The sequence below is a fragment of the Muscardinus avellanarius genome, assembly GCF_963383645.1.
Source record: "Muscardinus avellanarius genome assembly, chromosome: 8".
Classification (NCBI taxonomy): domain Eukaryota; kingdom Metazoa; phylum Chordata; class Mammalia; order Rodentia; family Gliridae; genus Muscardinus; species Muscardinus avellanarius.
Window position 1 is genome coordinate 40,294,670 of NC_137794.1, and position 12,574 is coordinate 40,307,243.

Consider the following 12,574-nt stretch of genomic DNA (forward strand, 5'->3'; position numbering starts at 1 on the left):
ACTGCTGAATTGCTAAGGCTGGCCTCAAACCTGCGATCCTCCTGGGTTAGCCTCCCAAGCACTTGGATTACCAGCATGCACCACCATACCCAGTTGGTTCTCAGAAATTCTAAAAACTAGATCAGGTGGCACACACTTGTTATCTCAGTGCCTGGGAGGCTGAGACAAGAGGATCACAGGTTCATGGTCAGCCTCAACAACATAATGAAGCCTTCTACAACTTAGTGAAACCCTGTTTCAAAATAAAGAATAAAACAGGGCTGGGGGTGCACCTCAGAGGCAGAATACCCCTCCCTAGGTTCAATTTCCAGTATCACCAAAAAAATCTAAATCAGCACCATGAAACTATATCACTAATAAAAGATGATAAATATAAGGTAACTCTAAGAAGATAAAGAAGGAAAACAATAAGTAGTATGTCCAATTTTTTATTCTAGTTATGATACATCAAACTGAAGAATTTTTACTTACAAAATCATCTTCACCTTCAGCCAAACCATAATTAGGCAACATAGCTCCCTCCATTGTGGTACTTTTGAATACTCCTTTAATTTTGCTACCTATTCTGCTGATTCCAAATGATTCTCCTCTTTTCTGCGTGCTTCTAAATATTAAACAAAAATGTATCAGATACATAGCAAATTATCACAAAAGCCTAATTTACTGTAAATAATACTAGAGAAAAAGAAAAATTGTTTCAATAATAGTAAATTTAAGGTACAGCAAACATAAATTTTGAAGCTTTCAGTCATAGATTAATTCTCAACATCTTAAAAGCCAAAAATGATAGATCACTGAAAGTTTAAATTTATAGTTATGAAAAAATAAGACAAAATTTACCAATTAATGAATATTTGAAATTTAGCTATTGCTTACTTCAAGACATTAACTAAACTAAAAATTTTTAAATGAGAGCCCTCCAGTGGTATATACTTTCTACTGTCATGTATACATTGAAATAAGATAGAAGTATGTTTTCTCTCATATGTGGAAGCTAGAGAGAAAATAAAAAACATAAAGGACTTTGAAAAATATGGAGAGAAACTAGTAGAACAGCAAAAGGAATTTGAGGAAGGAAAGTAGGAGGAGGAAAAAGGAGGACCGAGGAAGGAAATAATTCAAATAATGCTTTTCTGATTTCATTAGCATGTACGTATGGGGAGAGAGGATGGGGCAATGCAGTGGAATGTGGATTTATGCATGTATATCACAATCAACTCCACTAGATGTATAATTGCAACACAATAATAATAGTACTTTTAAATGGGTCAAGAACACCGTTCAAAACAGATATCCATTTAGAAAAGCCAGGGGTGGCGGCGCACACTTGTAATCCCCACGCTTGGGAAGCTGAGACAGGAGGATCACACAGGTTCAAAGCCAGCCTCAGCTACTTAGTGAGGCTCTCAGCAACTTAGTATGACCCTGTTTCCAAATAAAGTATAAAATAGGTCTGGAAGTATAACCTGGAGGTAGAAAAGCCCCTGGGTTCCACCTCCAGTACCACACATAGACAAATAAATAAATAAGTAAATAAATAAATAAATAAATAAATAAAAAAACAGAATATACATTTAGAATAACCACACTGCTAGCCAGGTATGGCGGCACATGCTTGTAATCCCAATACTTGGGAGGCTAACACAGGAGGATTGTGGGTTCACAGTCTTAGATACTTAGTGAGGCCTTGTGCAACCTAGTAAGATCCTGTTTCAAAATAAAGAATAAAAAATAGGACTGGAGGTATAGCTTGGAGGTAGTTCCTAGGTCCCATCCCCAGTACTGCCAAAAAAAAAAAAAAGAAGAAGAAGAAGAAATAATGCAACAATAACAAATAAAAGCAAATCAAGTTTTCAAATACAGCAGGTATGTAGTAACATGTATTTCATACATATTTGAGGAACAAATCATACACTAATAAGTAGTAAGTAGTAAAAAGGGTACTTAAACTAGATTACTTTATTTAAACAAACATGAGATTAATATTTTTTTTTAAAAACTCAGCTGTAGATAGTTATCTCTTGTAAATGAAATGTATATAATGATAAATATAAAAATGTTGACAAAAAACTATTACAATCTCTAGGACCAGGTGAATTCAATCGAAACACACCCCCATGTCACTCCTGAATGGCATGTGGCTGCAACTGTCTTCTGTATTTCTATCTTTTGAATAAATTCATTTAAATCTTCAAAACAACAAAACAAATCTCTAGAACCTAAATAACCTAGTCTTTAGAATCTAGAAATTGTAAAACAAATAAGGCTTTTGAAATATAATATATTTTTAAATTATCTCACTTAAAATTATACCCAGAATCACAGAAACATCATACTTCTTATTCTTAAAAAAAAAAAAATTCTTTAAGAAAGTCTAGTGGTGGTGGTGGTGGGGGGGGGAATCGGCTCGGACCACCCTCCCCCCATGCCATTCTGGCATGGTGCTGTAACTATTTTCTGTATTTCTATTTTCTGTATTTCTATCTTTTTAATAAACTTCTTTAAATCTTAAAAAAAAAAAAGGAAGTCCAGTGGGTAAAAGAAATTCAGGGGGAGGGAGGACGGGAGTTATTTGGAGATAGTAGGGAGTAAAATTGATCAAACAGTGGAATTATATTATTACGTCACAATGAAACCAAACATTTTATATAATATGTACCAATAAAAACAAAATTTAAAAAGTTCATTATATGCAAATTTTTTAAAAAAGTGTCAACAGCCTTGATAAGAATGACACTGGCAAAATAAATAGTGAAAATATCTTTTTTTGTGTGTGTGTGAGTCTGGGGATGGAACCCAGGGGTATTTGACCTCCGAGCTACACCCCCTGCCCTATTTTTTTTTATTCTTTGAGACTGGGTCTCACTGAGTTGCAGAGAGCCTCACTAAGTAGCTGAGGCTGTCCGTGAACCGCGATCCTCCAGGTCTCAGCCTCACAAATGCTGGGATTACAATCATGTGCCACCACGCCTGGCTGAAAATGTCTTAATAGTAACAAGCCATTTGTGTGCATGTATATGGTACTGGGAATTAACCCAGAGGCATTCTACCCCCAAGGTATACCCTCAGACCAGTTTTATTTCTTATTTGGAAATAAGGTCTTGCTAGATTTCTGAGAGCCTCAGTAAATTGCCGAGGCTGGCTTTGAACCTGCAATCTTTCTGTCTCAGCCTCCCTAGTACTAGGGTTACAGGTGTGAGACCCCATCCCCAGCTAAGACATTTTTATTTTATGATGACAGCATCATGCTATGTCAAAAAAAAAAAAAAAAAAAAGGAGAAGCCGGGTGTGTGTGGTGACGCATGTTTGTAATCCCAGCATTGGGGAGGCTGAGACCGGAGGATCGCAGTTCATGGACATCCTCAGCTACTTAGCGAGACCCTCCATCACGCAATGAGACCCTGTTTCAAAATAAAGAATAAAAAATAGGGCTGGGGATGTAGCCAGGAGATCAAATACCCTTGGGTTCCATTCTCAGACCAGCAAAAAAAAAAAAAAAAAGGAGATATCTAAATTCAAAGTAGAGATTCATTTGAAAAGGTTATTCATAACTAATATAAAGGCAGTAATAGCACAATGATTCATTACTTTCCTTTTTTGTTAAACTTAAGGTTGTTTCAGGTATACAGTTTGGACTTAAACGCATAATTTATACTAAAAAGAATCACATGCTCAAGACTTACCGGAAATCATCCAAACTTAGGCTACCTCTGCAATATCAGATATGTGAAATTATGTAAGGAGAAGAGAGAGAGAGAGAGAGAGAGAGAGAGAAAGCCCAGATATTAAACAAGTTTCACTTTAGAATATAAAACAAAGTTTAAAAGTTACGTAAGTGGATAGCATTTACCTTTGTCAAAGGAAGAAATCATTATAAACATCACTTAAAGGTGAAAACAAATGGCTGTATTTTGGGTTTGGGAGTATAAAGTCTAGAAATACTAATATAAAGTTCTTAAAACTTCAATGTGTCAGAAAAAAATCTGCAGTTTTTTGTATTTAGGTATTCCATTTGTTTGATACAGTGGAAATTGTGTAGAGACTAAACCACCAAAATATGGCAAAATTGTGTCCATATTAGATAAACCAAACACATTTCCTCATATATTTTAGCTTGAGTATAAAAAAAGAATGTTTTGGACTTGAGAATGTAGATAGTGAGCACTTGCCTAACACACAGGAGGCCTTGAGTTTGCTCCCCAGCATCTCAAGATATAAAATTAAACTAAAAATAAATGTTAAGCCAGGAAGCAAAATTAACAAAATATTTCTTTTTCTTGTGTGTGTGTGGTACTGGGGGTGGAACCCAGGAGCTTTTCTACCTCCGGGCTATACTCCCTGACCTATTTTATACTTTATTTGGTAACAGGGTCTCACTAAGTTGCTGAGAGCCTCACTACGTAGCTGAGGCTGGCTTTGAACCTGTGCAGTACTCCTGTCTCAGCCTCCTAAACGCTGGGATTACAAGCGTGAGCCACCACCCCCGGCCGTAACTAAATATTTCTAAATATTAAAAGCTATGCTTTGCCAGGCGTGTTGGTGCACGCTTGTAATTCCCATGCTTGGGAGGTGGAGACAGGAGGATCGCGCTGGTTCAAAGCCAGCTGCGCTGGCTTAAGAGACCCTGTTTCCAAATAAAAATATAAAAAATAGGTCTGGGAGTGTAGCACGTAGATAGGGATTCCAGGAACCCCAGTACCCCCCCACACACACACACAAAGTTATGCTTTGAGTCTCACTATGATGTATAATTACAATGCACCAATAAAAGCATAAAAATAATTTAAAAAAAATATATATATATATATATGCTTTAAAGCCAGGAATGGTAGCATATACTTGTAATCCCAGTACTTGAAAGACTGAGACAGGAGGATTATGAGTTCAAGGCCAGTCTCAGCAATTTAGCAAGACTCTGCTTCAAAATTAAAAATGGCTGGGAGGGATGACACATGGTTGAAATCCTAAGAGTTCATAGGCTGAGAAAGGAAGATCAGAGGTTGAAGGCCAGCCTCAGCAAAACAGTGGGAATCTATTTAAAAATAAAATATAAAATGAGCTAGGGGTATTAGCACAGAGGCAGAATGCCCCTGGGAGATCAATTCCTAGTAACAATTTTAAAAACTTACTTTTTTGGGTTTTTTGACAGTACGGTGGATGTAACCCAGGGGTATTCTACCTCCAAGCTACATTCCCAGCCTTATTTTTTATTCTTTATTTTGAAACAGGGTCTCACTGAGTTGCAAAGGGCCTTATTAAGTAGCTGAGGCTATCTGCAAACTGCAATCCTCCTGTCTCAGCCTCCCAAATGCTGGGATTACAAGCATGCGCCACCACGCCTGGCAAAAACTTACTTTTAAGATACAATAAATATTGTAAATATTTTAAGTCATATAATGGCAATGCAGCAAACTACTCTAAATTTCCAATAAAAGAATGTTAAGAAACTTTTACTTACTCCATACAGGTACATGAATCATAAGAGAAAGAGTGAGTTCTGATAAGACTGATAATATTAAAGTCAAGTCAATATAAAGAAAAACATACTTTAAAAAGCTGTAATTGGTATCCAGAAAAAAAAGAATCCATATTCCCTTCCTGTCATATAAGTATGTTTGACATATGACATATGTCATGTATGTATGTATGAGAAATGCTGGGATTAAAAGCATGGGCCACCCTGCCCAGCTTATTTTTTATATTTTAAGTGAGCAAAATGAGTGCTTTAATAGGCTGGAGACAATCAGGGAGTCTCAAAAGTGGCAAAGAAACCTTTTCAGCTGGGTGTAGTAGTGCAAGCTTGTAATCCTAGTACTTGGGAGGTTGAGACAGAAGAATCACAAGTTCATGGACAGCCTCAGCTACTTAGTGAGGTTCTCAGTAACTTACTGAAACCCTGTTTCAAAATTAAATATAAAATAAGTCTTGAGATGTAGCTCAGAGGTAGAATGCCCCTGGGTTCAACCTCCAGTACCACAAAAAAATAAAATAAGATAAAATTAAAAAAAAATAGAAGCCAGGCATGGTGGCACATACTTGTAATCCCAGCATTTGGGAGGCTGAGACAGGATGATCGCGGTTTACAGACAGTGTCAGCTACTTAAGTGAGGAGGCCCTTTGCAACTCAGTGAGACCCTGTTTCAAAATAAAGCATAAAAAATAGGGCTGGGGATGTAGCTTAAGGGGTAGAATGTCACTGGGTTCCATCCTCAATAGCACAAAAAAAAAAAAAAAAAGGTCTGGGGATGTAGCTCATAAGTAGAATAACCCTGGGTTCAATCCCAGTACTGCCAAAAATTAATTAACTAATTAATTTTTTTAAAACCCACAACAATAAAACAAAACAAAATTTCCTTCTCTGAAGTTATGACCTTGATTTAATTTAGCTACCAAGCTGACTTCTAAAATTGCAGAACCACTTCCCCTTAGATGGTTCCATGCAGGCATTTCACTAAACTCAGTACCCTTGTATGAAACCCTAACTTTCTAAGTACACAAAATAGATAAATTCTACTCATGCTAGCTAAGAAATTTGACAGTAGACCTGAAAAAGTGTTTGGCTAACATGAGACACTAAATGAATGTCTGGACTGAGCAAAGAATACTATTGTAAGTAGCATGGATATAAATTTTACTAAACAAAGCCTATGATTCAGGCTATAATATGTAAATTACTAGAAAAAATAAAGTACTAATATTTTTACAAAGAATCATAAAGGTATTTTTTTTTTTTTTTTGCGATGCTGGGGATGGAACTCAGGGGCATTCTACCTCTGAGCGACATCCCCAGCTCTCTTCTTTATTCTTTATTTTGAAACAGGGTCTCACCAAAGGGCCTCACTAAGTAGCTGAGGCTGTCCTCGAACCACCATCCTCCTGTCTCAGCCTACCAAATGCTGGGATTACAAGTGTGCACCACCACGCCCAGCTCATAAAGACATTTTCTACCACTCAAAAGTTATTATATGTATGCTACTTCTACTGAGACATTATATAAGAATTATCAGCATTCCAAAATTTAAAATCTCTTAAAATGTGGTTATATAAAAAATATAAGTATCTTCCCAATTATTTTCACATTTTTTGTACTAACCATTTAAAAAATGCTCCATTTTCTCACTTATCTACTTTTCTCCTTGTACCGCATCTCCAACTTCTATAGTTACTGGACACCAATGTGATTATTTATTCTGTAGATTTTTAATTTGGTGTCTGTGTCAGTTATGTACTTACAGCACTATACATATAACATCATAAAGACATTATTACCTAGTTCATAAATGGATACAATTTTTGGTTACCTTTCTTTGGATTAACTGCATACTTAACATTTCCAGAAAAGGGCATGGTGACACACACCTGTAATCCCAGTACTTGGGAAGCTGAGATAGGAGGACTGCAGGTTCAAAGACAGCCTCAGCAAGTAGTGAGACTCTGCCACCTAGCAAGACCCTGTTTCAAAATAAAAATAAATAGGGCTGGGGTTGTAGTTTAGAGGTAGAATACCCTTGTGTTCAATCCCCAGTACCAAAACAAAGAAAAAAAAAGAAAAAAAGGAAAGGGAGAAAAATCTTTCCAATGTATACTCAGTAAATTCTCTAAAAAATTTTTCTCTGAAAACAAACCTGTCAAAATTCTGAGTGTATTTCACTTATGAATGTAGTCCCTACACACCAATAAAGCAATTTATCAAGCATTACTATGTATTAATTATGAGATTAAAAGGCAACAATGTATAATTTTTCTAAAAGAATTTTAGTTGTTTCCAGGTTACAATATGTAGAATAGTACTTTAATTCATTGGTGAAATGTCTTGTCTACTCATGCAACAATGGAACCACATATTCATTCAGAAAAATAAAGACAATGACATTATCACAGAATAATAATTTCAGCAAATTCAAAAACAAAACATACATATGGTTAGATGCCTACCTGTTGAATTTTGAATTGCGTGTTGGTGATTCTGCGCCTCTTAAAAGTTGTCTGAAATACTTCAAAATAATAAATAATTTTGACATACTAAAACTAGTATTTGACACAGAAACATGCTACTTTACCTTTCTACTCTCCAGTTTAATGAAAAAGCTATTTAAGGGCTTTTGTGTAGCTCGGTGGCAGAGTACTTGCATGTGCAAGTCCCTGAACTGATCCAAGAAAGGAGGGATACAGAGAGGGAAACAAATGCAGCTGGGATTGGTAGCACACACCTGTAATCCTAGTACTTGGGGGACTGAGACAAGAGGATTGCAGGATCAAGGCCAGCCCCAGCAACGTAGTGAGGCCCTGTTTCAAAAACAGTGATAAAATGCCCCTGGGTTCAACCCCTATTACCAAAGAAAGAGAAAAGAAAAGAGAGAGAAAGAGTAAGTGAGTGAGTGAGTGAGAGAGAGAGATAAAGAGAGAGAAGGAGAAAGAGAAGCTATTTAAGCCAAGTAAGTATCACCACAGTCAAATAGGGTAAGGAATAAAATGCTACAAATGGAGGTATTCAGACCACTTCATTTTCACAGGTCTGTAAATAAGATATGTATAAAAAGAACAATGTTTCTGCATTACCCCACCACTATAGGGACACAGTAACTCAGGTGGAACAATTTGATCCCAATCTACCTAGTCACATAAATATAAAGTAACTTCTAATATACATCAAGTTATATGGCAGAAAGGAGTATTCACTCTCAATCTTGTGTCATTTTTCTACTTATTTTACTATATCCCCACTAAACTTTATAAAAACTCCTCTAACAAGGTTAATATTTTGACTTACCTCATCACTGTGGCAGAACATAGGAGTAAACACATTCTCCAAGAGAGAAAGAACATGTTCATATGCTTCAAAAAGACATCTCATAGTCTGAAGTTTCACAACGTCTATGTATGGCCCTTCAGCAACTAATTTTAAAAAGTGTATATTAGAAATCATTTATGAATACATTATAAATAAGTTTAAAATTCATTATCATAAAGAGCATAGAAACAGTCCTAAAACTATGTTTTATAGAAACTCCATTGGAAGAAGTCACAAAAAAACGGGAAATTGGAACGGTTATGTTCTAGTTTTTACAAATATTAATTATACAAATTGTGAATGTCTCTTCCTCAAAACTTTTATTACATTAATAAAATGAATATTTAAAAACTGTTTTAAGCTAAGAAGCCAAGTTAACAAAATATTCCTAAGCATTAAGATAATAATAGCTTTGCCGGGCATGGTGGCACACACTTGTATTTCCCCGCACTTGGGAGGAAGAGACAGGAGGATCGCGCAGGTTCGAAGCCAGCCGCGCTGGCTTAAGAGACCCTGTTTCCAAAAAATAAAAAAAATAGGTCTGGGAGTGTTGCCCGGAGGTAGAAGGGCTTCCAGGAACCCCAGTACAAAAAATAAATAAAATAATAATAATAATAATAATAATAATAATAATAATAAAGTAGCTTTAAGTTTTCCATGTATCTCACACAGATATTGCAATTTAATAAACAAAGAATGCATGAAAAACTCTGAAATCTATAAAAAAGCTACAGAATTCATTCATTCTCTTCATCACTTTTGACTTACTTCTTTGAATCTCTTCTACAATAAAGGGATCAAATCTAATTTTGTCAATACTTTCATCCAAGCAGTAAGTTTTATAAATCTTCTGCAATTCTTCATGAAGAGATAGCATTTCATCATTTGATAACTCTGGTCGCAAAATTCTATCATTAAACTCCTCTAACAATCAGAGAAATAAAAAAATGAATTATTTTAATATAAAATTATTCATGAAAATTATATACTCCTAACTATAGCCAGTATTAAAAGCAGCAACTATAGCTGGGCATGGTGGCATGTACTTAGAGTCTCATCTCAATACTTGAGAAATTGAGACAGTTCAATTTAGGTTTGAAGCCACCCTCAGCAACTTAGCAAGATTCTGTTTCAAAATAAAAATTTTTTAAAAGGGCTGGAGTGAGCCAGAAGAGGTAGGGCACGCTTGTAATCCCAGCATTTGGAAGACTGAAACAGGAAGATCGCAGTTCACGGAAAGCCTCAGCTACTTAGTGAGGCCCTCCACAACTTAGTGAGACCCTGTTTCAAAATAAAGAATAAAAAATAGGGCTGGGGGTGTAGCTCAGAAGTCGAATGCCCCTGGGTTCCATCCCCAGACCCACAAAATAAATTAATTAATTAAAGGGCTGGAAGTGTAGCTTGAAGGTAAAATGTCCCTAGGCTCAATCCCCAGTACCAAAAAATTTTAAAAAGCAGCATTATAGTAATACAAATTTGCTAAAATTTATAATACTAATACACATTTCTAATTTTTTTCCCCAGTACTGGGGATGGAACCCAGGAGCATTCTATCTCCGAGCTACACCTCCAGCCCCAATTTTGATTCTTTTTTTTCTTCTTTGTGGTACTGGGGGTGGAACTCAGGGGCTTTTCTACCTCCGGGCTATCCTCCCAGACCTATTTTATACTTTATTTGAAGACAGGGTCTCACTAATTTGCTGAGAACCTCACTCAATAGCTGAGGCTGGCTTTGAACCTGTGCTGTCATCCTGTCTCAGCCTCCCAAGCGCTGGGATTACAAGAGTGTGTCACCATGCCCAGCCTTGATTCTTTATTTTGAAACAGGGTCTGAGTTGCAAAGGGCTTCACTAAGTAATAGCTGAGGCTGTCCACAAACCACAGACCTCCTGTCTCTGCTTTCCAAATGCTGGGATTACAAGTGAGCGCCACCATGCCCTAAATTTTTTTCTAAATTTTTTTTTAACTTTCAATAATTTTTTTGGTTTTGTTTTTTCTTTTACTAAAGATTGAATACAAGGGCATTCTCTCTCTGAGCTACATCCTCGGACCTTTTTTTAATCTTAATTTTGAAAGACGGTCTCACTAGGTTGCTGAGAGTTTGCTAAATTCCTAAGGCTGGCCTCAAACCTGCAACTTCCTGTGTTAGTCTCCCATGTACTGAGATTACAGACATGTACCACCATGCTCAGCTCACCAATCTATGTTTTTAAACATTTCTCTCCATTTTGGAGGCTGTAAACTAGTGACAGAGCAGAGAGGCTCAACAAATTATTTTCTGAATGAGAAACAGTTGCATTAGGATAGCAAAAGTATGACTTTTTAAAAATTCTAAGATGTATTAACAAGGAACTTATTCCTTAATTATTCAAACTTACATACAAGCTGGACGTGGTGGCACACGCTTGTAATCCTAGCATTCGGGAGGCTGAGACCGGAGGATCGTGGTTTGCAGACAGCCTAAGCTACTTAGTGAGGCCCTCTGTAACTTAGTGAGACCCTGTTTCAAAATAAAGAATAAAAAATAGGGCTGGGGGTGTAGCTCGAAGTTCGAATGGCCCTGGGTTCTGTCTCCAGATCTGCAAAAAAATTAAAAAAAAAAAAAAACTTACATACAAAGAAGGGAGAAAAGGAATTTAAAAAAAAAACTGGGAAAGGGCATATGAAACCTGTGGGGACTATTAAACATAAGAGAAAAAGTAAGCCGGGTGTGGTGGCACATATTTTTAATCTCAGTACTTGGGAGGCTGAGAAAGGAGGATCACAGGTTCATGGCCAGTCTCAGCAACATAATGAGAACCTCCACAGCAACTTAGTGAGATTCTGTTTCAAACTAAAGAATAAAAAAATAGGGCTGGGAGTATAACGTGGAGCCTTTGGATTCAATCCCCAGTATAGGGGAAAAAAAAGAAAAAAAGCAAACTTGTGTATTTGCAAATGATAGAATTGTGTGTGTAGAAAAACCCAAGAAAATCTACAAAAAAGCAACTAGAATTAATGAGTGAATTTAGCAAAATCACAGGATATATTAAAATTTTTCAATTTCTGAATATTCACAATTTGAAATTTTATTTTAAATGTCATATGTAAATATATTCCCAAAACTAAGACCTACAGTGAAAACTATAGACATTGTGGAGAGAAATTAAATGATACTGAAATAATGTGAAAATATTCCTTCCATGTTCATGCACTGGAAGGCTAAATCCTGCTGAAATGCCACTACTTCTCAAATCAATAGATACACTCAATGCAATCCATTCAAAAATCCAAGCAAGCAGGGCGTGGTGGCACACGCTTGTAATCCCAGCATTTGGGAGGCGGAGACAGGACTGCAGTTCGTGGACAGCCTTAGCTATTTAGTGAGGCCCTTTGCAACTAAGTGAGATCCTGTTTCAAAATAAAGAATAAAAATAGAGCTAGGGGTGTGTGGTTTAAAGGTAGAATGCCCCTGGGTTCCATCCCCAATACCACAATAAATAAATAAATAAATAAAAATAAAAATCAAGCAGGTTTTTTGTAAAAATTCATACAGAAATGCAGAAAACCTAGATAGTCAAACAATCTTAAAAAAAAAAAAAGGAAAAAGTCTTAGACCACCTAATTTTAAGACTTAACATCAGCCAAAATACTAAGACTGTGATACTGGAAAAAGAACAGATGTATAGATCATTAGAGAAGAACAGAATTAGACATATGGCCATAAGATGTGACAAACTGTCCAAGTAATTTAAGACCAAAAAAAAGTCTCTTCAAAACCTGAACAGTGCCGGGCGTGGTGGC

At 36.3% G+C, this 12,574-nt stretch overlaps 1 protein-coding gene across 12 annotated transcripts in view; it reads right to left on the bottom strand.

Annotated features, from left to right (window-relative positions):
- SNX14 (sorting nexin 14) overlaps positions 1-12,574 on the bottom strand; it is a gene marked incomplete at both ends in the record, with an annotated part of 99,178 nt that overhangs the window by 33,766 nt on the left and 52,838 nt on the right. For 8 of the 12 annotated variants that reach the window (XM_080699853.1, XM_080699863.1, XM_080699861.1 and 5 more), the window contains 5 exons: positions 472-604; positions 3,684-3,710; positions 7,936-7,994; positions 8,771-8,895; positions 9,560-9,715. In XM_080699853.1, coding sequence (XP_080555979.1) covers positions 472-604; positions 3,684-3,710; positions 7,936-7,994; positions 8,771-8,895; positions 9,560-9,715 — 500 coding nt within the window. The remainder of the gene's footprint in view (positions 1-471; positions 605-3,683; positions 3,711-7,935; positions 7,995-8,770; positions 8,896-9,559; positions 9,716-12,574) is intronic. The other 4 variants (XM_080699859.1, XM_080699860.1, XM_080699854.1 and 1 more) reach the window with 1 other exon arrangement.